General features: G+C 37.8%; 1 protein-coding gene across 4 annotated transcripts in view; it reads left to right on the top strand.

Moving 5' to 3' along the window:
• The window catches only part of LOC135261070 (corticotropin-releasing factor receptor 2), an 80787-nt gene that overhangs the window by 47796 nt on the left and 9144 nt on the right, over window positions 1-23847 (top strand). For all 4 annotated transcript variants that reach the window (XM_064346928.1, XM_064346927.1, XM_064346929.1 and 1 more), the window contains 7 exons: window positions 5882-5967; window positions 7947-8053; window positions 9263-9380; window positions 10860-11013; window positions 14856-14916; window positions 20666-20738; window positions 22072-22157. In XM_064346928.1, the coding sequence (XP_064202998.1) occupies window positions 5882-5967; window positions 7947-8053; window positions 9263-9380; window positions 10860-11013; window positions 14856-14916; window positions 20666-20738; window positions 22072-22157 (685 nt within the window). The remainder of the gene's footprint in view (window positions 1-5881; window positions 5968-7946; window positions 8054-9262; window positions 9381-10859; window positions 11014-14855; window positions 14917-20665; window positions 20739-22071; window positions 22158-23847) is intronic.

Here is a 23847-nt window from a genome sequence, read left to right on the forward strand (position 1 = left end):
TGCTTTCATCCTAAATTCAAACCACACACACTTCTACACTTCATGTAATTTTGTTAAAAAGCATTTGTTCATCTTCAAAAAGAGAAATTGCTTCCATATAGCTTCATGTTTATACACTTGAACTTGCACTGGTGCTAGATCAAAGTTTGCCAACAAAATTAAAAATTATGTTTTACAGTGGATGCATTCAGTTATTTTTCTGACCTCAATAACTGTAAACATATGAAATCAAACATTTAGATCTGTAAAAATTTGCTGCAACCATCATTCAATATAGTTGGATATTTATTGTAAGTATACTGTCCCTCCAAGTAACATGTAAAGTAACATGTCTGGTTTTTGTCTTCTGAATGAAATGAAAGTTCATCACTTCATAAGAGAATTTTTAGTTTGACCTGTGGGTCATATCACTAGAGTGCTCTAGCATGTTGATGTCTCTCTGCAGATTGTCATCATGTGCACAAAAATTCATTGAAATATACCTTTTAAAATAAAAAAAGACCTTCCAGTGGAAATTTGACTTAAAAAAAGAGAAAAAAATCAAATATAATTTTTCCTTATGCAGTAAATCCTGTCCCAGGGTCCTTATGTTCCATTTAATGTAATATAGGAAACAATAATAGAGACCATGATAACAACAAGACCAGGTTAAAACCTTCATCACTCACTCATTCAGTCACTCACTCAGTCACAGACATTCGCGGTTGTAGGGCTGGCCCCGCTGTTGCGATCCAGCCAAAAATAGTGAGTGTATTCAAATTGTACTAGAAACATGGTTGGCTGCATTCACCCAGCTGACAAATGTTTCCCATGACATTACAAAAGTGTTGTTTTTTTAAAGACAAGGAAAGTTCCCAGAACGTAAAAGATTTCCCTGTAGGTTTGAGGAAAGATACTCAACATTTGCAGAATATTAGTCACGGCAAAGCTTGTTGAGAACACTAAAATCTACAGTGTATGTTTATTTGAAGAAGCTCTATTAGGAACAGAACACCCAGCAAATGCTTCAAGGTTTATCTTGTGTGGCTGGCTGATCATATATTACCAAACAATTAAGGAGCTTGCTATCTTTTAATTCTATCAGTATTCTATCAGTTATCGTGGAAAAATAGCCTATCAGGATGTAAATAGGGATAAGATCTCTCGCACTTCTCCAAATGTAATAATTTACCAGCTGTATTTTCTTTATGCACACTCCTGATTTCGGACTCTGTATTACCTCATGCAAAAAGACAACTAATTACCATGCAAAACAAGAACATTTGAAATCTAACAGGATAACACCAATGGTGTAACAATGGTGAATGAATGCACCAAAAACAGTAAGTTGCACATGCTAAGCTAGCACACATTAAAATAAATAATTATAAGTTGAACAGAAGAAAACCCCTCTTAGACTTGCATTGAAGCAGCTTAACTTTAGTTAGCCATGCCTTCTTTCACTGCAGCCAGCTTGGATAATTGCATGATTCCATCAACAACAAAAAAAGATTACCGTTACTGGTAGCTTACTAGCACAACCAGCTGGCGTGAGTGTGTCAATACGGATAAAAGGGGCCTTGGTTACTTTGGGTGTATGTGAAGATTGCATTAATTATCCAATCAATATACAAAATTTAACCTGAGGACTGTAGCTAGAATACGACCCATTTACATTACTAGCCTACACTGCTTGCCTTTGTGTGAATCGTTGAAACCAGATGTCAGCAATTTTCTTGGGTCAGAACGCTTTTCTCAGCACCGGATGAGACTTGCTAACATTGAAAAGTAGGAGGATTTTAAGATTTCATTAAAAAGTGAGTGTCCTGCCGTGTAGCTAATTGCATTTTATTACATAGTGTAAATCATATTTTTACTTTCCCTCAAAAACAATTAGCAACCAGTTAATTTGAGGTAGGAATTGGAGTTTTGGATTGTGGGAAGGTGCCTGACATTATTTTCATGGGAAAATGTCATGTCCTCAGTGGCTCAGTGTTTATGAGCTTCATAGGTCAATGCATTCTGCATCCTTACTTTCATCTTAACAACAAACGAGATTGATGGTGTCACTGCCACTGAACAACTTCTTATTCTTCATATTTTCCACACAAGCAATAGAATGCCTAGTTGCAAATGTAGATAAAATTGCTGAAGCATCACCCATCAGTTGAGGAGGGAGAATGCAGCAGCCTGCTATTAAGTATCACAGTAACATGACCCATATACGGAAGCGGTAGGTGCAACTCAAGTTCAGATGCAACACAATGTTTTTTGTCAACCTTTTGCATTGTACAGTAAAAGGTACTTGAATATACATGAGATATTGTTGATTCATAATTGATGAACAATTGATCTAGCAAAACAACCATTTTTATGTATCAAGGTAAGCCTGATAATGTCTGATATTGCCTCTGCAGTATATGTACAATGCAAATACATAGATATAATATGTGAATTAAACTAAAAGAAAAGGCTTCCAGGATGATGCCCTAACTCTTTTCTCCATAAACAGATATGGCATGTGTCAGGTACAGTTGTTCACTCACTGGATAACATTTGTACCTTTGCAATCTATATTTGTAATCTAAAAGGGTAAAGGGTACAATGGGCATACCAGGACATACACATTTTTTTCTGGCGGTATACACTAAATGATTGCTTTCTTAAATTTGTCAAATATAATTAAATATGCACAGTAGTTTCTGTGATCTGAATTTATTCAATGTTTCCTGTGTGCATTACTTCCTACTGATGACAATTTTTGGCAACAATATGGAGTTTCAAGAGAGCTTCTCTAAACATCAGGGTGGAATCGTATACTGTACCTTCAGTATAAACCCATGAGTAAGGTACTGAATTTCTTCATATAATATGTAAACATATAAATGCATAATAAGTCAAATGTAGGGTGTAATCTTCATGAAGGCCATTGAGCTAACAAGAGATTCAGAACTCCCAGAGCAGAAAATGTAGGCTCTGGATTGTCTAAATAAAATATTTCAAAAGGTCATTTTGAGTTTTGAATTTTGAGCTGCAATTGCATGAATATTTGTGACAGCCTGAAACAGCTCCATCTGTGTTACGGTACTTCGTTATTTAAGCTGTAGTACTGTACTTGATTATCTATAATATAATTGTAAGGGTTGGGGGACGGAGACCAAGCGCAACCGAACAGGGATCTTAATAAAGCGTCTCACTAAAAGCTGAGCACGCCACAAGATCTCTTCCGAGATTGAGGAAGGGTAAAGATAAACGAACAGAAATGACTACTACTCCACGGGAATATCCCAACTAAATAAGGGAACCTCAAAAGGAGGACTCCGAACCAAGGGGGAGGAGTAGACAGGTTCTCCAAAACTCAGAATGAAAATAAAATAAACAATAGCCCAACGGAGCGAGCTGATGCAGACCCAACCTCTGGGCACTGCACTCAAAAAAAACCTCCATAGCTCAGAGAGAGAGAAATAACTGCACAACTCACAGAACTGATCTCCTCCTAACTCTCTACCCCGTGACAATCCTGACTAAAGGAGTCACAGACGTGCTAAACCAGATACCTCCCTTATATAAGTTTCACGCAAGAGATTATTAACGCCTATGAGCATAATTCTTGGATGTGAATTTTATATATAGGTACGACGCGCTGAAAAGTTACCAGTACCAGCTCTTGTGTGTAGATGACACTAAAACGCCATCTTTTTGTGAACCCACACCTTAAGTAACGTTAGACAGGTGCTGCAGCTAATGCAATCAACACACCTGCCGAGCTCTGAACCAATCAGCACGGAAGGGGTCTGTAGGCAGAGTGAATTCCACATGCGTTCGGACAATTAACCCAAACGAGCTGACAAACTCTAATTAGAGAAGCAGGGGTGGAAAGGAATAGAGCAGAATCCTCAAGCCACCCAAAACCATGACAATAATATAATATAATATAATATAATATAATATAATATAGGCCGGCACAGTGGTGCAGTGGGTAGCACTGTTGCCTCACAGCAAGAAGGTCCTTGGTTCCCGGCCTGGGCCTTTCTGCGTAGCGTTTGCATGTTCTTTCCGTGTCCACGTGGGTTTCCTCCCACAGTCTAAAAATGTGTAGGTTAGGCTAACTGGAGAGTCTAAATTGCGCCTAGGAGTCCATGAGAAAATGATGTGTGCGTGCCCTGCGATGGACTGGTGACCTGTCCAGGGTGTATTCCTGTCTCTTACCCAATGCATGTTGGGATAGTTTCCAGCACCCCCTCACGACCCTGACCAGAATGGATGGATGGGTAATATTATATAATTTAAGCATATTCTCTCCCTGTGTGGCCACTTGTCCTTTTATGGCTGTTTGTTCACATTCTGCAGGCAGCAGAATTACTGGCTATTTTCTGAATCAGACTGAAGAACCATCTCTGGGCTCCCTTCCTCGCTGAGAATGTTGTTAGGCAGGTTAAATAATTGTGTTGCTTATAAAGATTCTAATTGTTATATAACTGACATTCAATGCAATAACAATAGATGTTTTCCTGAGCAGTGAGACCAGGTTATTGAATGCATGTTCTGGTTGATAATTCCAATCTTATTTGACTTCTAAGCAAAATTGTTAGCACTACAGTCAGTCAGTCAATCAATCAATCAATCAATAAATAAATGGTCCAACAGAAAATATGATTTTATTAATAAATCATGGATTCCCTATATGACTTGGCCATTATATTATATAATAGAACATTAAAGAGGATTGTCAAAACTGCGTAAGGTCTAACAAATGTTTCTTGGAATGGAGAGTGCTAAACACAATGTTCAGTTCAAAGGTGGGTGCATAAAGGGGTTTGGGTGATATGCATGTAATCTGGCCTCAGTCACACATAAAATTCCTCTTACAATTGCATGTCTTCCTCCCAGAGAGAGCCTGGCTGTGAGGAGATTCAAATGTCAAACTGTGAACCTAATTTTCCAGCAGAACTACAAATAGGCCTTCAGCCAGGCTGAAAGTGAATAAATCTGCTTTGCTGAAGCTCATGGACCATTCTTTCTGCAAAGGCAGTTTTTGAGAGAGATGGGGGGGGGGGGGCTGTGGAAAAGAGGAGCTGGTTCCCCATCTCCTCTCCGTAATCCTCAAAGCCAATTAGAGAAATGCTGAATGCTGTTTTCTCTCGGTATGATGGTTACATTCCAATCTACCGCACACCAGCACTCACCAAACATCTTTATTTAAAATAATTCTGGGTCAATTGCATCGTGCTTAACTAGAATTTAAACCTATAAATGCTATAAACCTGTAGACAACAGAACTGCATTACAAATGGAATGGTTATCAAAAGCTGTGGAATAAGCATTATCGGTACCAGTTGTAATGCAGTTCTGTGGTCTAGAGCTTTATACCTGAGGTTTGAACTTCAACTAAGTGTACTGCGATTGACCCAGATAGTCTGTTAAGGAACTTTATTTCTGGAAAATTAAGACAACACTGCTGGTGTTATTTATTTTTGATCATGAGTGTGATTTGCAAACACATTTAAATTCCATTACATTTTTTTCCCTAAAATCTGATTTGGCCATGGTAAGCCCACACTTTTCTCAAGAGGCCATTAATACAAAAATGCTTCTATTGTAAATATGATGGCAAATCTGTGGTAACATAAGCAGTGACAGGCAGAGCTAAGGTTCATATTAATTGATCTCTTTGACACACACTTTCAAATGCGGAACCAGAAAGCATTCACTCGATCTTTCAAAGGCGCCTATGACAGTTTAAAGATGCATGTGCGGCATTTTAATTGTGTGAACAGGAACTACTATGACTCTATAGAATAAGCCAACCTTTGTCTTTACAAATATTAAAATAAAACAATATTTTTGAACATATGTCATCATGTAGTAAAATGAAATGTTCTTTTTCCCTCTTGTTTCGCAGGAAATGCATACAGGGAATGCATGGATAATGGAACATGGGCCTTCAAGAGTAACTACTCTAGCTGTGAACCCATCTTGGAGGAAAAGGTGAGCAAGTTTGTATATCCGGGCATGTATTATATGTCCAATTTATTGAGACAAACTTGAACTGCATAGACAGCTTGTCAACCTTCACAGTGAAATTTGAACATTCTATGTGCTGCAAAAACTTTCAGTTTATGCACGTTTTGTGGGGAAACTATTTGGTACTGATTAAATGTTAATGTCATCTATTTCATTCAATAAATACAAAAAATTGGAAGGGCTGGATTCAGTCAACAGTTGTTATTTACTTGGGGCACAGTTAAATGTGAGTGATAATTTAAATCTTCGAAAAGTGCTTGAATTACCAAAGAAAAATTACCAAATTGAAATTAGTGATCATTTGTAAGATTATTTTCTGCAATTCTCTCTGAAATGATCAAATTACCCATTATATTTATTGAAAAAAAGAACCTCTCACATATAAATGTAAATGCCTTTGAAGACAGTTACAGTATAGACCATAGTCATTAAAGACTCTCCAAAAGTCCTAGTTAGTATTTGTCGGTACCTGTTTTGTGTAAAGAGACAGCGTGGTATGCACTGTCACCATGATTACAGTAGTAAATCTTCACATTCATCAATGTCAAAAGCGCTATACTCTCTCCAGGCAATTAAACAAGAGTAAGGCTCCAGATATGAAATGCCTGGGGCTTCTGACATAAACAAACTGAGGATTGGATCTGTCAATACTCCTACTGTACAGTATGTGCTCAAATTCACAACCTACAGGAGTGGGATGACACACGGAGCAGGGTCGTAATAAGTCCAGTCATGAGTAGTTACATTAGTGCGGATCAAGCAGCACAAAATGTATTTATTTATTTATTTTTTGGTCCTGTTAGAATTGCGCATAAAAGCCAATCAGGTCACATGACCAGAGGGCTGCAGGGGGAAATCCAAGGCGGTAGAGTCCTTCACAAACCGCCTCTGCAACAAGGCTACTGCAGCATGCTGGACATTTTAACAGCCAATGCGACCACCTTGAGTTCATACTTTTTATGTTTGAATAATAGCGCTCCCATAAAAATATGCTCCCATGAACAATATGCACACTTGTATTATCATATGTTAATATGCATTTTTCCGATGTTAAAGGTCATGGTGAGAAAAACCTGAGGATAAATTTGACTGGAATTAGAGCTCAGTGGCCTAATTAATTCACACTGCAGCCGCTGGTTAAAGCATATTTATAGCACACGTGCTATTTAAAGATTGCATCCTCTGACAGTTGTCTTAACTTGACATCAAATAGTCATATAAAAGTAAACTGCTTTCATTTATGTGATGGCTCCTTAAATAGTATAATTTGAAGTCACATCCCTAGTTTCAATGAAAGGCACTTAGTCGTACTACAGGGACATGCAAGTCAATCAAACAAACAAGACTTTTCATCTTTTTCCCCCATTATGTTGTAGGAATATTTTTTTTAGTACGCTGCCTAACATCATGCAATCATTTCTTTACATCAAGTACTGTTGGTATCGGTATGCCTAATGAATACATTTTGTGATGTCACTCCAAATTATTCTGCTCTCCATTGGTATTGAATTGATATACTGTAATACGGCATGATGTATTGGCCATTACCTCTATTTCCTGATTTAAATGATCTTTTTCTTGTGGTTGCCTCGCTACTTGTGCCTGGTTTTTCCATATTCATTTCTTGGTGCCCTATAATCAGAATGTGTAAGCATTCGGTATTGTTTTGGACCCCTTCTTATGGATATCTTATTTCTTTTATTGTGTAATTTGGGCCATTCTCATTAAACTGATCAATGTTGTGTAAATCATCTGCCAAACGCAAATACTTTATCATATTTTAAAATAAAAATAGTCAATAGCAATGAGCGATCATTCTGGAATGATTCTGGCTAGTTGTGCAATTTCCAGTGCTTACTAAAATAGTTACTGTAGATTTTGCAGACTTTTAAAAGATTTGTGATCTTCTTTGTTATTAAATTAATTTGGTCTTTTTTTTCCAGAGGAAGTATCCAATGCACTACAAGATTGCCCTGATTATAAACTACTTAGGTCACTGTATATCTGTGGGGGCACTTGTCGTTGCCTTCATACTTTTCTTATGTTTGCGGTGAGTACAATAGTTTTTATTTTTCCTAGTGACACTTTATATAGAAAAACTGCAACCACTATAGCCTTCTAAACCTCTATAGCCTTCTCTTCATTGCACTCCAAAAAGACAAATACATCTTAAGTGTGAACCTGCTGACAAAGTCCATCAGAAGAAATTTTCCAACAAATAATTTTGTGATAACATTTCTATTCCTGGTGATCAGAGGCGGTGGTTAGAAAGTAAAATCCTGTACAATAAAATAAAAAAATAAAAGTACCCATTATGCTACACTGCTGACTAGTTTACTTTCTGAACCTGCATTCTTCTCTTCTGCTGGTGATTTCTGGGAATTAAATTAAGTGCACACTGAACTGTGTCATGAGAATATGATATTGTTAGGAGCTGGCTGTATCAGATATTGAAAATCAGTCTTTCCAGCTTCCAGATTTCCAGTTTATTGTCTGAGACAATAAGGAAAATCCTGCAGTTGTCACAAGATAATGTGTTAAGTGTAACTTTGTGCACATCATGTATTGTGCATCCTTTCCTTGGACTATGACACATAATAGACACAAAGGCAAAGAACAGTGAAAAATAGGTTTTGAAATACTGTATGAGATAATTTATTGATAAAATTAATTATTGATACATTTACATTGAGAAATAGTGTTATGCAAATTAATTAGGTTTATTTATTTTCAAAGCAAAGGGAGCGAAACAGACAACATAACCCTTTTAACAATATGCGTTTAATTCAGATGAGCTTATTTTAGTCTTGGTGAAAGCAATATTCTATACATTAGTCATGCAGTTCATTCATGCAGAGAAAAGGTTTTTTTTCAGGCCATGATTCCCACCGGCTAAGGCAATGTCATGCTTATTACGGAACACTAATTTTCAGAATCTTCTGTTGCAGGAAAATAATTATGGCAAACCAAATGAGCCATTTCTGAATTTTACTAACTGTTCACTTTTTACTGAGTACCACAGTATATAGGAATTCAAACATCCCCCCCCCCCCTTATATTAAACTTCAGATGCATCATGTCTTCAAAAACAGATTCTGGCGAGATCTGAAATAATTAATTACTGAACACATTGTAATCAGTTGAAGTGATTTTTTTTTTGCATTCCATAGTTTATGACAGTGGAGAATCCCACAATAAATACATATACAGTCAATAAGTTTATAATTATTCTGTTGTTTCCCATTATTCCTGTTTCCAGGAGTATCAGATGCCTTCGCAACATAATTCACTGGAACCTGATCACCACCTTCATTTTGAGGAACGTCATGTGGTTCCTGCTTCAGCTGATCGACCACAATATTCACGAGAGCAATGAGGTCAGCCATCTTCCTCCTCCTGCTGTCCTTTCCAGCTTGTTTGTTGACACTATCATTGCTATGACGATGATGGTAATTAATAGTCAGTAACGGTGCTAAATGCAATCCGAGCATCGGGAGTGCAGTTCACGGCTGGCAGCACTTTCCTCGCCACCTCAAAGGTGTTTTAGTTAAAAATCAAGGCCTACATTAGTCTTCTGAAATTATTATCATCTCCCTTGAGGAAACAGCAGCTGGTCAAATGTCACCTGGAAAGGGCACCATTCATGCATTAAACCAAAGTTAATTATTGGAAAGTCACAAAACGAGCATTTGGATTATGCCCTGAAAGTACAGAGAAAATAAAATCTGTCCTTTTGAGTTTTTAACAGTGTCTGCTAGTATGTTCTTTTCAAATTGCCTGATGAAACATTTTAATGAATAGTCATTAAGCACAATTTGCATACCCATGACAAGTATTTGCTGTATGTGCTGCTTTTCTGTTTCAATTTCCCACTGACATTTCTCATTGCTCTTGTACCATAGACCATTATTAGTTTGGTTTCCTTGGTTACCTTAATTGCATTGCTCACCAATGATTCATGTGTGAAAGGTATCAGTCATACAAAGACAATATAAAATGTCTGCAGGGTATTTCATGCATTTTAGTTTTATTAGAAACTACAATTTTATTCACAAAAAATGTGACAGAAAATTTCTTTTGAATCTTTTGAGAAAGGAATATTTTCAATCCCCTTAATGAGGCGGAAAGTGCTTCGTTGGTCTTCAGTAAGTGTAACTTCTTTCAAATAATTTGGCATTTGCAAGGGGCACAGATTTATTTTTTCTTAGAGTTTATAAAAAACGTATTTCCAGACACGGACAGAAGCGAAACAGACATGAGGTTGTCCGATTAACAACGTGGTTTTAGGACAATTCCACAGCCTGATGCTTTAATGCCTGCTGTTATATAGCATAGCCACTGCCAAGTCAGCTTTGCTCAAGTCAAGAAAGCATAATATCTTTTGAAGGGCTTTTTGAAAGAGCATTGCATGCCCCAAGCATCTTGACAGCTTGCTTCTGACCTGAAATACACCAAGGATATCATACAATTTATGTTTTTTGTGTCTGCTACTAGTATAATATTATTTTCAATAAATTATTCAGCAGTACACAACTGCATACTCATTTAAAATGATGTGAATCAGTATTTTGGTGATATTTCTTATTTACTTTAATCAAAATTCTGGATAAAATATTGAATATTAGTTGATTGAAAATAACAATTGTTAAATTAAAAAAGTACTATTCATAAAAATAAATAGTACTGTCTTTCTATGACAATTTTTAAAAAGGTCCCGGATATGCCGTGGGAAGTCTTTCCACTAAAAATAGTAATAGCACATTAGCTGCAAAATGTCTAATGAAATTAATTAGAAGTCCTGCATTTGATCTTTTACATATAAGTTAAATAAAGCAATAACTTTCCCCTTTTTCCAGCCTTGGTGTCGCCTTATCACAACAATATACAATTATTTTGTGGTGACTAACTTCTTCTGGATGTTTGTGGAGGGCTGCTATCTTCACACTGCCATTGTGATGACATATTCCACAGACAAGCTAAGAAAATGGGTGTTTCTTTTCATTGGGTGGTGTAAGTATATATTCGTCATTTCTGTTTGTGGTTCAGTTGGTTGCAATTGGCTCACCTCTGAAGTGTAACACATGATATATTTTGACTTCTTCAATCCATTTTTGAATCCATGTAAAAAAAAAACATCAAATTGAATATGTATGACAATATTTCACAAATTATTTTGCAGTGTATACTTGTAATATACAGTAACAGAAAACAATTATGAAAGTGTAAATAAGAGGAATACTGCAGAATATATTAACCAATATAACTTGTCTTCAGATTTGGAATGACCATTATGCACACTATTTTAAGAATGCAAATGCTGAAAATGCAGGAACAGGCACTGGCACTGATCAAAAAGATGCATGTCTGAAACAGATTTAGTATAAGGTGGACAGCTGGTGAAATTGGTTTCCTGCAATCCGATTGATTCTAGCAACCATTACCCGCAGTATGTTATCAGTAAATTGTTGTGATGGCTTGAACTTTCGCCACAAATTGAAGTCTAGACTACGTAAGATCATTACGTAGATCATCTGGCGGCCCAACAAGGAAAGACAGACAGAAACACAGAACCATGACAGTATATGCTCACCCTGAGCTTAAGTGTGAACAGAAGAACATTGCTGTCAAAAGACTAACACTTATGTTAGGGCATGACTCACACCATAGAACTAGAGTGTTGTAACACTGTTATTTGAGGTGCACCTACCAATTTACACTGCTTGATGTAATGGATTTGCTTATAAAAATATATATAAGCACTCTTGTGTAGACACCACTCATGATAGACATGGTGGGATATTCATTCAGCCAATACGTTACAGGACAGTTCACTGAAATGTGGCACGAGTAATTCCCTGGTGCTGTTAGCAATTTGTTTCCTTTGATGTTGCCGTTATTACCTCAGTTATTTACAAATGAGTGGTGTGTGGATTACAAATGGATTAGAAATGCAAAGTTCTCAACATGCCTCATGTCATATCAATATCTTCTGGTTAACATACTTGTGTGAACTGGGATGTCACCAGCATGGTATAAAATGAACAACCGCAAAGGAAATGAATAAGCTTAATGTGACCAGGTTTTAGGTGGAACAGTGCTGCAGGGGTGGTGATCCAACACAGGAATGCAATGGCCACTGGCCTTAAACAGCCCTTGAAATCCATTGCGCTTGAATTAATTTTAATGGAAGTTCTTATAAAATTTAGCCATTAGACTTTGTAACACCCATACCAAAACCCTAATGAAACTTACCCTCACTTTTTGAACAACCAAAGAAAAGCAAAAGTAACACATACATGTTACATATGAACCATGACTGGCTCCCTCGGAAGGAGAGAAACCAATATTTACAAAAAAAGGGTTGCTTCAGACTAAATATTAAAAGTAGGCAAATGTCTCCAGAGGAACATGCAGTGAAATGTACCACATAACCGAGAATATGGAGCTGAACTCTCTTGATAAAGAGAACTTGGCAGTGTTTGATCATATCTTAATATTTTGAGCAAGATGACTTAGGTTGCAGGAAGAGAAGTTTTACTGTTTTATCAGTTGGAACCTCGGTATTGAAGTTATTAAATTGAAGTTTAACTTCTGAATGAAACTGTTCTCTCATTGTCCTGATTAATTACATTTTAAGGACAAATTAACATGATTCTAAAACTTTCACAGAACATAATGTGACATAACAAGGCTTCTGGGTGATTCATCCATCTTAAACAGTTTGGTGGTTCGAGGCACCCAACAGTCTTCTATTGAACCCTGACTGCACTGGCTCCGGCCCGCAGGACAACACAAGACTGGCTGTAGCATCAGCCATGGAGGCAGGGTTTTGACCGTTGAGTCATCACACACAGGCAACCCCTCTGGTCGTAAAGGCTCCGGCAGTCTGCTTGTGCCAGCTATGCCTGAAGCCTACTCCTTCAGCGCAGCCTAACTGTCTGACTATGCAGTGAGCAGATCTGGCAGGTGGCAATTCATGTGTCTGCCATCTCCTAAACTGACAGAGGATGTCACAGCAACACGTTAAACACTGTACACTGTATAACCAAAAGTATATGGACAGCCCTTGGTCTAGGGCTGCTTTTCATGGGTTGGGCTAGGCTCTTTAAGTTCCAGTGAAGGCAAATCTTAATGCAATGATATTCTTGATGATTCTGTGCTTCCTGTGCTTTGTGAGCCCTGACCTTAGCACCATCCAGCCCCTTTGGGATCATTTGGAAAGTCAACTGCGAGCCAGGCCTAATCACCCATTCAGTGCTCGACCTCACTAATGCTCTTCTGGCTGAATGGAAGCAAACCCCTACAGCAATGATCCAACATCTAGTAAAAAGCCTTAACAGATGCCATTTACACTAAATGGCATCAGAATTTCAAGCTGGAAAAAGATCTTTTAAAAAAAGTTTAGATGTTTATTTTGAAAAGGATTTACCTTTAAGTTAAATTCTTAGCCATTTCAGTAATTACACATTGTTTCTTAATTTTGTTAATTTATTTTAGTTATTAAAATACAATTAAAAAAAAAAAAAATTAATATTTTTTAGTGTGATTACTGCAAAACCACAACAACTCTTAAGCTACACAGATCGTAAATTTTTCCTAATTGCGAAGGAAAGCATTGTGATACTACACTACAGTAGACTTGCAAGATTCTGCCAAGGTAGATGCTTCAGATGAGAAGCCTCACAAGCAGATACTGCCATGGTAGATGCTGGCCTGGTGAAATAAAACATGAATAAATGCATTTTGCCCCACCACCTGTTTCAGTTGTGTGTGTGATTTGGAAGTGCATGCCACAAAGGGCAAGGTACCTCCATTCTTTTTATTGAACATGAGAGGTCAAATACTGTATACAGGGGAGAGTTCAGTGGCATAGAAATATGGCATATCAATGGAATGAATATTTTTAAAGCTGTTACATGCGTCTCCCGTCGTTTTAAAAGCAAGACATTGTTATGTGCATGCAAATCTAAGATAAATCTCTCACTTCCTACCTTCCCAAATAAAATGATATCAAACAGACGTAAACATGCTTAACTCAAGACATTAGAGGTGAGAAGTATTTTATCTAAACAAACTTTATCTAAAAGCCTTACAACTGTCATGATATATGCAAGAGATATTTGGTTCTGAGAAATACTTTTAACTGTAATAATTTGGAAACTCAACTTCTAGGCTAACACTTGCAAAATCTTCACAGAATTACTATTGTGGTGTGAGCATTTTACATATGATTGTGATTTCTAAACTAATTCCATAAAAAAGTACTTTATTAACATTATTTTCTGTGTGACATCTAGCCATTGCATCATAACGAGGATATCAAAATAATCCTTAATCCTTTTTTTATCAACTCTAATGGATAGCATTAAATGTGGCCCCTCAATTCACTTAGTGAGCATGACTGGGGATTTCCAGTCTCAGCTTTTGTCAGAGACCTTTCTCACCTCTTAAATCTCAACCCACAATTTAATTTAGCACCAGACCAGCTGTCCAGTTGGGATGCTGTAGCTCTTTGAATTATATTGCTGCTTTCCTGATTTTTCTAAAATAGTTGTACTGTTGTGCTCACGTTTATTGAGTTGTGACCTGTCTCACTGGCGCTGCTGTATTGCTTCTGTATTGCTTCAGACGTTGGTCAACTTCTGTTGTTTTTAAATGTGCTTTATAAATAAACTGACTTGACTTGACTTGACTTGACTTGACTTCTGTGACAGTACGAACAACAACAGGGAAATATATATATATTGTTCAAATTTCTAAAATTCATAATAATAATGATTTATCTTTCACTGACAAAAGCCCATGATTACATATACTGTATTTATTTATTTGCTTATTTGTTTTTCTTGCAGGTATTCCATGTCCAATAATTGTGGCTTGGGCTATAGGCAAGCTTTACAATGAAAATGAACAGTAAGTATGTTACCCGTTTCACATCAATTTAAAATCAATACTTGAAAATAATTGGAGCGTACCTGGAGGCATTAATGTAATTCCGTGCAGAGGAACCACTCCCTTGCTGAAGACAAAAGGTATGGCCTCACGTCTTTCAGAAATTTTACAAACTGGAGGCGTTCTGTGCTCATCGATTGCAGAGTGTTTTCGTTTGCTAAACACAAGCCTGAATCTTCCAGCAGGTTCAGTTTGGCACATATTTATGTCCTTATGACCACAATGAAGAAAATTACTTAAAGTGGAGAAAATCCTTTCTTGATTTTTATTACTTGACAGTGAAGGTCTGATTTAGTAACTAATAAATGGTAATTAAAGGGTAATACATTGTACATGAATGTCTTACAGTGTGCAGTGTACACTGTGATATTATTACTGGCCATTCAGTAATTACACATGATCTCTTCCTTTTGTACCCAAACAGAAAAAATAGCTTCACATTGCATTCACATTGAATTTAACTTCAATTTTTACACTTATATATTTTTTAGGTTTTCTCAATTGAGAATGTTTAGGTTCTTTCAAATGAAACTGCCAAACATTTATTTTACTATGTAAAGATTATTCCTTTAATCAGTACCTATGTGGCAGTTGCAGCTCCACAGAGCATGAGTTATCCAGACTATGTATTAATCTTAACTAACAGACAAGTTGAGCCTTGATTTTAAAAGCATATTTAGTGCCTTTAAAAGATAACAGCTGTGCCATCTGTGTTTTAATATAGAATATTAGAAAATGAGTTTGGTAATTGCACATCACCCTTGCGGCTTGAAGTCCCAATTGAAGGGAGTTTTGTGAGAGTTCCAAATTAATTAGTTGATAACTGCAGGCACCAGGATGCATATCAGAGCTATTAGACATAATAATAATTGAACACAGATCAAAGGTTTTGCCATGCCTGTGATGGGAAAGGGAATTAAACAGATTTAAGGGGGACGTTGGACTAAGAGCAAACACTAAATCCAAATGAACATCTGGATTTATTTAAGCCATGTGATTAGAAAGAATGTCTATAAGGGATTAATCGGTTAACTAGGTGAATGGATATCTTCTCAGCACCCTTCTTCCACTTAGAACTCCTGAAACAGGTGCCTGGTTTTTTTTCCCACTGCAGCCTGCCAGTGAAGGTGACATAGGTGCAACAGTAGAGCACTGTGCCTCTGGCATGGGCAGGTCACAATTGGCTCATCAATCAGGGGAGCTTCTAGGGAGTGAGGGTTATCCTGCACACTGAAACATGCCCCTCCCTTAAATGTGCATAAGTGATACTGATTGGCCGAAGTCCTGGCTACAGTAAGCACCGGTACTCTCCAGACTGTGCATAGTGCCTTAACAGAGCTCAGGTGCCCAGACATTCCTCTCTGATGTTCTCATTTATTACTCAATCATTTCCACAACTTATTTCTCAGTAGCACATGAGACTATCCACATCTATTGGACATTTATAGAGTACGAATCACTGAAAAGTGATAATGACAACCATTCTTAAATGTAAGCATAAACAGCTGTATATTGCACATGTACTTTCATACTTCCACGCAAATTGTCTTGGCAATCCACAACAGTTATGGTGGATATATACTGTATAACACTTACTGTATGAATTAGCCAACAAAATGTTAACAATATAAGTCATTCTCAATATTACTGTGCCATTCTTTTAATAGGATCATAATTGAAGATTCCCGAAACATTACATTTGACTCAATAATACTTGGCCCTCAGCATTGGGCTGAGAAAATGCAATATGAGAGTTAAAAGATAAAAGAAGCTCAGTTTCCTGGCAGCCAGTTCCCCTCATTTCAGACAAAGAAGCAGACTCGGATTAACTAGATGAAATAGTAAATCCTCCCTTCCTTGCAGCTGCGCTTCTTTGGCTCACCCGTGCGCAGGATCACAAAATGGCATCGAGGATAAAGGGGATGACGCTGTGCAGTGATTCAGGGCTGACAGGAGCGAGCTTCAAGGCTTCGCAGGGTGGGGTTTGGGGATACGGGGGTTAGCCGCCGGCTATCGAGGGAAATGAAAGGCGGAGAGGATGATCGGCTCCAGGCGCAGGATCTGTGAAGGGCCGGGCAGCCGCGGAGCCCCGTAGTTTATGGCACGTGGTTAGCTTCCTGAGCAGATTGGCAAAGGGGAGGACCCCCCAGGTGTGAAACCCGGAAATGGCAAATCTCAAGGAAAGACCTGCTACGGTTGACACTTAGAGGAGGCTATTTCCAGTACTGATCACTGTCACGACATCTGATCTGAAATCTCACTCTGTCAGCTGTGTACATATGTGGAGGGTAAGCACTGACCACTGGCAGGGTTTTAGTTGGACTGCTTGGCTCTAAAATGTCAGAAAATGTACTTTCTGCTGACTTCATAAAGATGTAATTTCTTCAGAGCAGTATTTTTGATGAGATATCATTATCATTATCATTATAGCTATAACTGATGTTATTTGATCAATAACAGCTAAAATCAAACAAAAAAAGATAACTGAATAACTAAAACAATGGTAAAACGCAACTTAATTTGTATTATATTACTTCTAACCAAATATGTATTACAATCTTTGACAGAAGACACAATTTGCCAGAAAACATACTTTCGGTGCTTTCTCACAATTATTTATTTTCATTCTCTGGCTTCCATGATTGAACCCACGCATAGGTGCAGTTTGTCTTGTGCCAGTGCATGGGTTGAATTATACTGGGGGAGCACAGAGCTTCATCTCATTCTGGGTTGAAAATATGCTATGTCTATCAACTTGCAACCATAGCGCTGCACCACACACAAAAAGACTTATAGCCATTGAACCATACAACATAACACATCAAAATTTCACTACTGTCAACAATTCCAACTATTCAACACTGCACTGTTCAACACAGTACCACCCATTGTCCATATATACAGTACCAGAAGACGACACAAAAAGAAAGCTATAGGCCTACTCACTGCATGTCGCTAGATTTGTTTATTTGAGCAGTTTATTTATTTTTTTTAAAGTGTAGGCTATCAATTTTCGATATGAATCCGATGAAAAAATGGCAGAGGCTGTGGGTTTGCAAAATAAAGAAAACACAAGTTTGTATCTGGGTGTGTCATGGGGTGTGTACACTGTAGCTGGTTGCTTGCTGTAGCAACAGGGTTTCATTTATTTCTACCAATAATCAGTTGTGATTAGTGGCGATTTGCATTAGTGGTGCATATAATAATTTGTAACGTTATAGTTGTATTTGTGCAAGCATTTAAGGTTTACTCTTGTGAAATCTTTCAGCCCCTAGAGTCCCCCCCCCCCTCCCCACCCCTTAAACTTTGTCTATGAACCCATGGAAGACCATTCCTCTTTTCACATGAAAACATCTGATGGATGCTATCTCCTTTTATCAAAGACAAATGTATGTAGGATTTTTTCTTTTAGCTCTTAGCGGGAGCTTTTCTCACATGCAGTAATTGGACATGCCTGCCACATTGAAGTACATATTATTCAGCTTATGTAGTTGATTTCACTTGCCCTAGGTTTACAAATGAATTGGGACATCTCTGTGTGAAGCCTTGAGCAGTTGCCATGACATTCTTATTGCGTTGCAATCTAGTATCTCATAAAAAAACACGTTTTCAATGTACAAATGCCAAGTTACTCACACATACAAGACCAGTCCAGGCCTGCCATTAAAAGTATTGATATCAAAATGACGCCAAGTTACGGTACTACAAACAATATAGGCTATCTTGCCTCACCGAAATTAAATAAGATGTATTCCAAAGCAATGCTACCCAACATTTCCTCAGTCTGATGAGCGTGTACCGTTTAGCAGTTTCGGTTTGCTATATATGTAAAACAGTGGCTGTGACAAAGGGTGCGGTGGTGTAAGTGTAAACGCATCAGAAACGCAGGTGAAATATGGCCAGTGTATGTACTCACGGATTTGACGGCCATCCAACGAGCCTTGATTGAGAAAAGAATCAGCAAGCCCGTAGAATTAGAGCTCCCTAGGTCGCAACTTGTGTACCCTGCTGTCCTGCTCTGCTGTCTGTTATTTCGTGGAGATGCACTTTTAGTGTTTGTAAGGTTTATAAGGCATCCTCTTCGCTGTTTTGCTAAGCTAGAACCGGAAAACTTGATAGTGGAGAATAAAAGCAGACGCATATGTCCCAGCAGGCTTTGCATATGAGAAAATAACAACATTGTGAGAGAAATTAGGATGAAATGATGAAATTACATAGTTGAAACAATATGTTTTTAGCAGAATGGGCATGTAGGTGAAGGTCGACATGATCACAGACTATAATGCGAAGTAAATGAAGTGACCATGAGCGAGCTTAGTTTCCTTATCGAACAGTATATATAACAGTCGGTATAAAGCATTAGTTGTTAAAGTGGAGGGTTAAGTAATGTGCGCAATCTATTCCACTGATGTGATTTTGTCATGTTCTGTACTAGTACTTATAATTATGAGTGAGTCATTATTTTAAATGTAATGTTTTAATGGGGAGTTGCAGAACGTACATACCTAGTAATTGTTTGTATGTGGCTAGATAGAGAACAGGGCGAGGTAACATGAATGTAGAAACGTGGCTTTGCTGATAAGAAGGTTTTGTACGGTAGCCAAGTGAAGAAATATAGTTAGTAGAAATGGCACAGTGGTGAACTGGTGTAACTTTTTAATAAAAGGAAGACGTTTGCCATCATGAAATGCATATGGGTGGCCGTGAGTGAGTTTTGGTAAAGAAAATATAAAAGCGTAAGAAAACGTTAGTGTAAAAGAGGAAATTATCTGCCTGAGGGCGAGGCGGGATTCAATCCTTCAACCGAAAGTTTACCAGTCTGTGACTTCGTTAGTGCAGCACCATGACATAGCTATGCACTGCGTGAAATATCATTAACAAACCTGTCCGTGGTTTTAAAGAACAACACAGGCCAGTAAGCACAGAAGAGCTCCCGTTAAATCCATATGGCTTTGCAATATTGTAGCTGGTTAATAACTGAATGTGCAGACGGTACGTCATAATGCAGTGTATACGTTCGGTGAACGGTGGGTAGATATGGTGCAAAAGCAATAATTGAGAAGTAGTAGACAATTATTAGTGAGGGTAAAAGCAGGTTAAAGAAACGTGTCCCTAGGTGGGCTTGAACCTAAGACCCCATGTTCCCAGGACTGTAACCTTACCTACTAGGCCACAGGCAGATTACCTGTTTAAACTGGAAATGTTTCAGAATAAAAAGGTATGGGTATTTTGCGTGTGTATGCAAGTTTTTGATTGGGTCGTGTAGGTGAAGATTTGGCTGATGTCGGTAAAATGTCCAATGGGGAGACATGTTGTTAATGGGATAGGCGGCAGGAAAAATAAGAATGAGAAGAAGAATAAGAAGAAGAAAGAGAAGAAGAAGAAGAAGAAGGAGAAAACGCAAAATCCCCTTAGTTTGGGGCTTTATTTATGTGTGGACATGTGAAGTTGTTTATGAAATCTGTCTGTTGAAATGGGGTCAAAATGTACAGAATTTAATGTTTTTTAAGGGCTGAGTGTCTGTGGCTGTTGTGGTTATTTCTGTGGGGAACCCTGAAAAGTGCCAAACTCTCGGTGCTGTATAGGTATGGGGCATGCCCCCGCCAAGGCGTAACTTGGCGGGATGGCATACCTGCCATCCCAATGTACTTCAGCCCTTTTAATAGGACAAGTGTCAGCACACAATACTTTTTTTAAATTTCATTTGCAGATGCTGGTTTGGAAAAGAACCTGGGAAGTACATAGACTACATTTATCAAGGGCCTGTCATTCTTGTGCTGTTGGTAAGTATGCACAACCCAGAGCCAGCCGCTGCCTTAAACAATCTATGCAGCCATTTAGACCCACAACCATCCTTGGGTCACATAATTATTAAGTTTTTCTTTCGGGACACACTGTCATTGTACAGTATTCACCCCAAAACTACTGTTATAAATTGTTTATGGTGCATTACAAGTGAAGTAAGTGGATTTAATTAAGCGGTTAAGTGGTGCATGTGTTTATGTTGGATCACTTTGTGGCCACAGCAACATTCTTGTTTAGGGCCGCCAAAACCCTAGATCTCTGGTATGCAGGCATGCACACAGGCACATGTGCACACACACAGGCATTAAAGTGGGAAAGAAATCTGTTATCTCCAAAGCCAGCTAAATAAAATATTTGTGTATTGATTTAATATTATTAGATATGAATAAAAAACATTTTTACAATATTGTATTTCTATGCATTTATTTAGCATGAACTGAATAATTATCTAAATTCACTGAGTGAATAATAAGTAAAGAAAATCTAAGATAAATCAAAGATTTTAAGCAATAAAGATTTATTTTTGGAACAGATTTGTATAGATAACACTTGCATTTTTGAGAGCTGCCTCTGAAACCAGTTTGCAATACTCTCCACAGTTAATTAGTATTGGCTGTTTATGTCAGTGCTAGTAACCTCTAGTTGTTGGGTTACAGAAACAATCTATGTCACATGTCTGCCAGTATGCATGGCAAGGTGCTCAGTTCAGCTCAGAGTTTGAATACTGTTATATTTTTTAAATAAACTTAAAATCTTGCTATTTTTAAAGATTTGGCAATTTTTTTTATGCTCTACACAATAACCTTGTGCAATCAACTCTTGGTTTTAGCTTCGGTCTACTATTTAAAATGCTCATCGGCTTTTATTCTTCACAAACAGGCCTTGAGAAGGATTGCTAATACTCACCAAGCTATTTCCGACAAGCATTTGAATGAAAAACCTTGCATGTGGCACTTATTCACTCCCAGACTGTTGCCATTGAATTGTGCCATAGCACACTGAAGTCATCATGAGCATAGAATCCATGGCATTTTCGCTGAATAAGTGCAGGAACTGAATAGTAATAATCTTAATCCGTGCAACAAACGGCACATTTAGCAAGATGAATGTGTGCACCAAGATCTTGGTCCTTTTCTGAAATGTTGGCTGAATCATAACCTTTGCTTTCAAAGACAGTCTTTTAAAATTATAATTGGCCAGTTGCCATTTTCCCAGTCATTCAAATGTACAGGGATTGGTCGACATCTAAAAACACACATCAATCACGTGGCAATTATCACAAAGTTGTTCTTTCTCTTAATTTTTCACTAGATAAATTTTGTTTTCCTGTTCAACATCGTGAGGATCCTGATGACCAAACTGAGAGCCTCAACCACCTCAGAAACAATACAGTATAGGTAAGCCCAACACTCAAATGCAAAGCAGCAGGTGCATTCAGGAGGTGTGTACAGTGTTCAGTTGCACCCATTAACTGATTAGCAAATGTATTTCTCTATTTTTTTTACTGCATGCATTCCCAATTCAGTTTACTTCATGCTATCCAGTTTTATTCAGCATATTTGCTCCATTTTATTGCAGCCAGGTTTTTAGGAAAGTGCTCTTTAAGAAACAGCATCAGAAATTTGCAATCGATTTGTGTAGTGGCATTGCATTATACAGGCTCTAAAAGTGTGGCTGTGTCCAAATCATCCTCCTAACTGCTGTGTCCTCAAAGTGTGTGCTGTCTACTAAGCCTACTGTTTAGTCTGTTTTAGTACGCGAAGAATAGTATGCAAACATATCCTCCTTACTATTTTCCAACAGTACTGTGAAAGTTTAGTAAGACTGCCATGCTCTTGATCCTGAGGTAGGCCACACTACAGTCTGTTACGAATCCTCATTGGAATCAAGTCTCCATGACAAGGGCTGTGAAAATAGGGTAATGATTTATTGATCTGTGCGGCCTATTCTTGAAGTAATTTGAGTCTATATCCCATTGATTTTCCAGATTTTTGGACCATATTTGTGTAGATTACACATGAATTCTTGAGAGCTGCCTCTGAACCCAGTTTGTAATGCTCTCTACAGTTAATTAGCATTGCCTGTTCATGTCAGTGCTAGTAACCTCTCGCAGAAACAATCTACGTCACATGTCTGCCAGTATGCATAGCAAAAATATCCTCCTTACTATTTTCCAACAGTACTGTGAAAGTTTAGTAAGACTGCTATGCTCTTGATCCTGAGGTATTCCACACTACAGTCTGTTACGATTCCTCATTGGAATCAAGTCTCCATGGCAAGGGCTGTGAAAATAGGGTAAAGATTTATTGATGTGTGTGGCCCATTCTTGAAGTAATTTGAGTCTATATCCCATTGATTTTCCAGACCTGTCTCAACAATAATAGCTTTGAGCAAACACAGCCAGACACTCAATACTAGCATACTTTTCCAATAAATAAAGATAAATTGGAAATGTTACTACTGTAGATTTTGCACGTCATGTTTTTTATTCCGCCATCTGAAGCCTTTAAGACCATGATTCAATACATGCACATTGACTTTTTTTCCTGAAATGTATGCAGCAGAAGAAACAGATTTACCTCTCTGTATCTTTCACTAAATTTAGAAAATTACTTTTATTGTTCACTGTAGTCACTGCAGGGCTCATCATATTGTGTTCTCAGTAATATCTGTTTGTGAGTAGTATTGGTGTGATGCTAAATCCATATAGAACCAGACTTTCTGTTGTACTTTGCCATACAGTAAGATAGCTAACATATTCATAATCTCCAGTATGTAATTTTTTCCGCTGGGCAAATGACAGCAGTCAGCAGCAGGAGGAATAATTCTGAGACGCATTAGATTGCTAAGTGAGCTACCCTGCAGCCCCATTGCAGGATATGTCTGCATGCATAATTAGGAGCTGATATGGATTTTTGCCTCATGCACAACAGCTGGAATGCATTATAATTGAAAAACAGACCCGTCTTATAAAATTGTGCATTCAAGAAGTGATTTGAAATCAAGGACTGAATAAAAAAATGTAGCATTACATTTGAAAATAGGTTTAAAGGTATGGCGTGCATTTAAACAATAGTGATTCAACCT

The sequence above is a fragment of the Anguilla rostrata genome, chromosome 8 (assembly GCF_018555375.3).
Source record: "Anguilla rostrata isolate EN2019 chromosome 8, ASM1855537v3, whole genome shotgun sequence".
In the NCBI taxonomy this organism is placed as follows: Eukaryota; Metazoa; Chordata; class Actinopteri; order Anguilliformes; family Anguillidae; genus Anguilla; species Anguilla rostrata.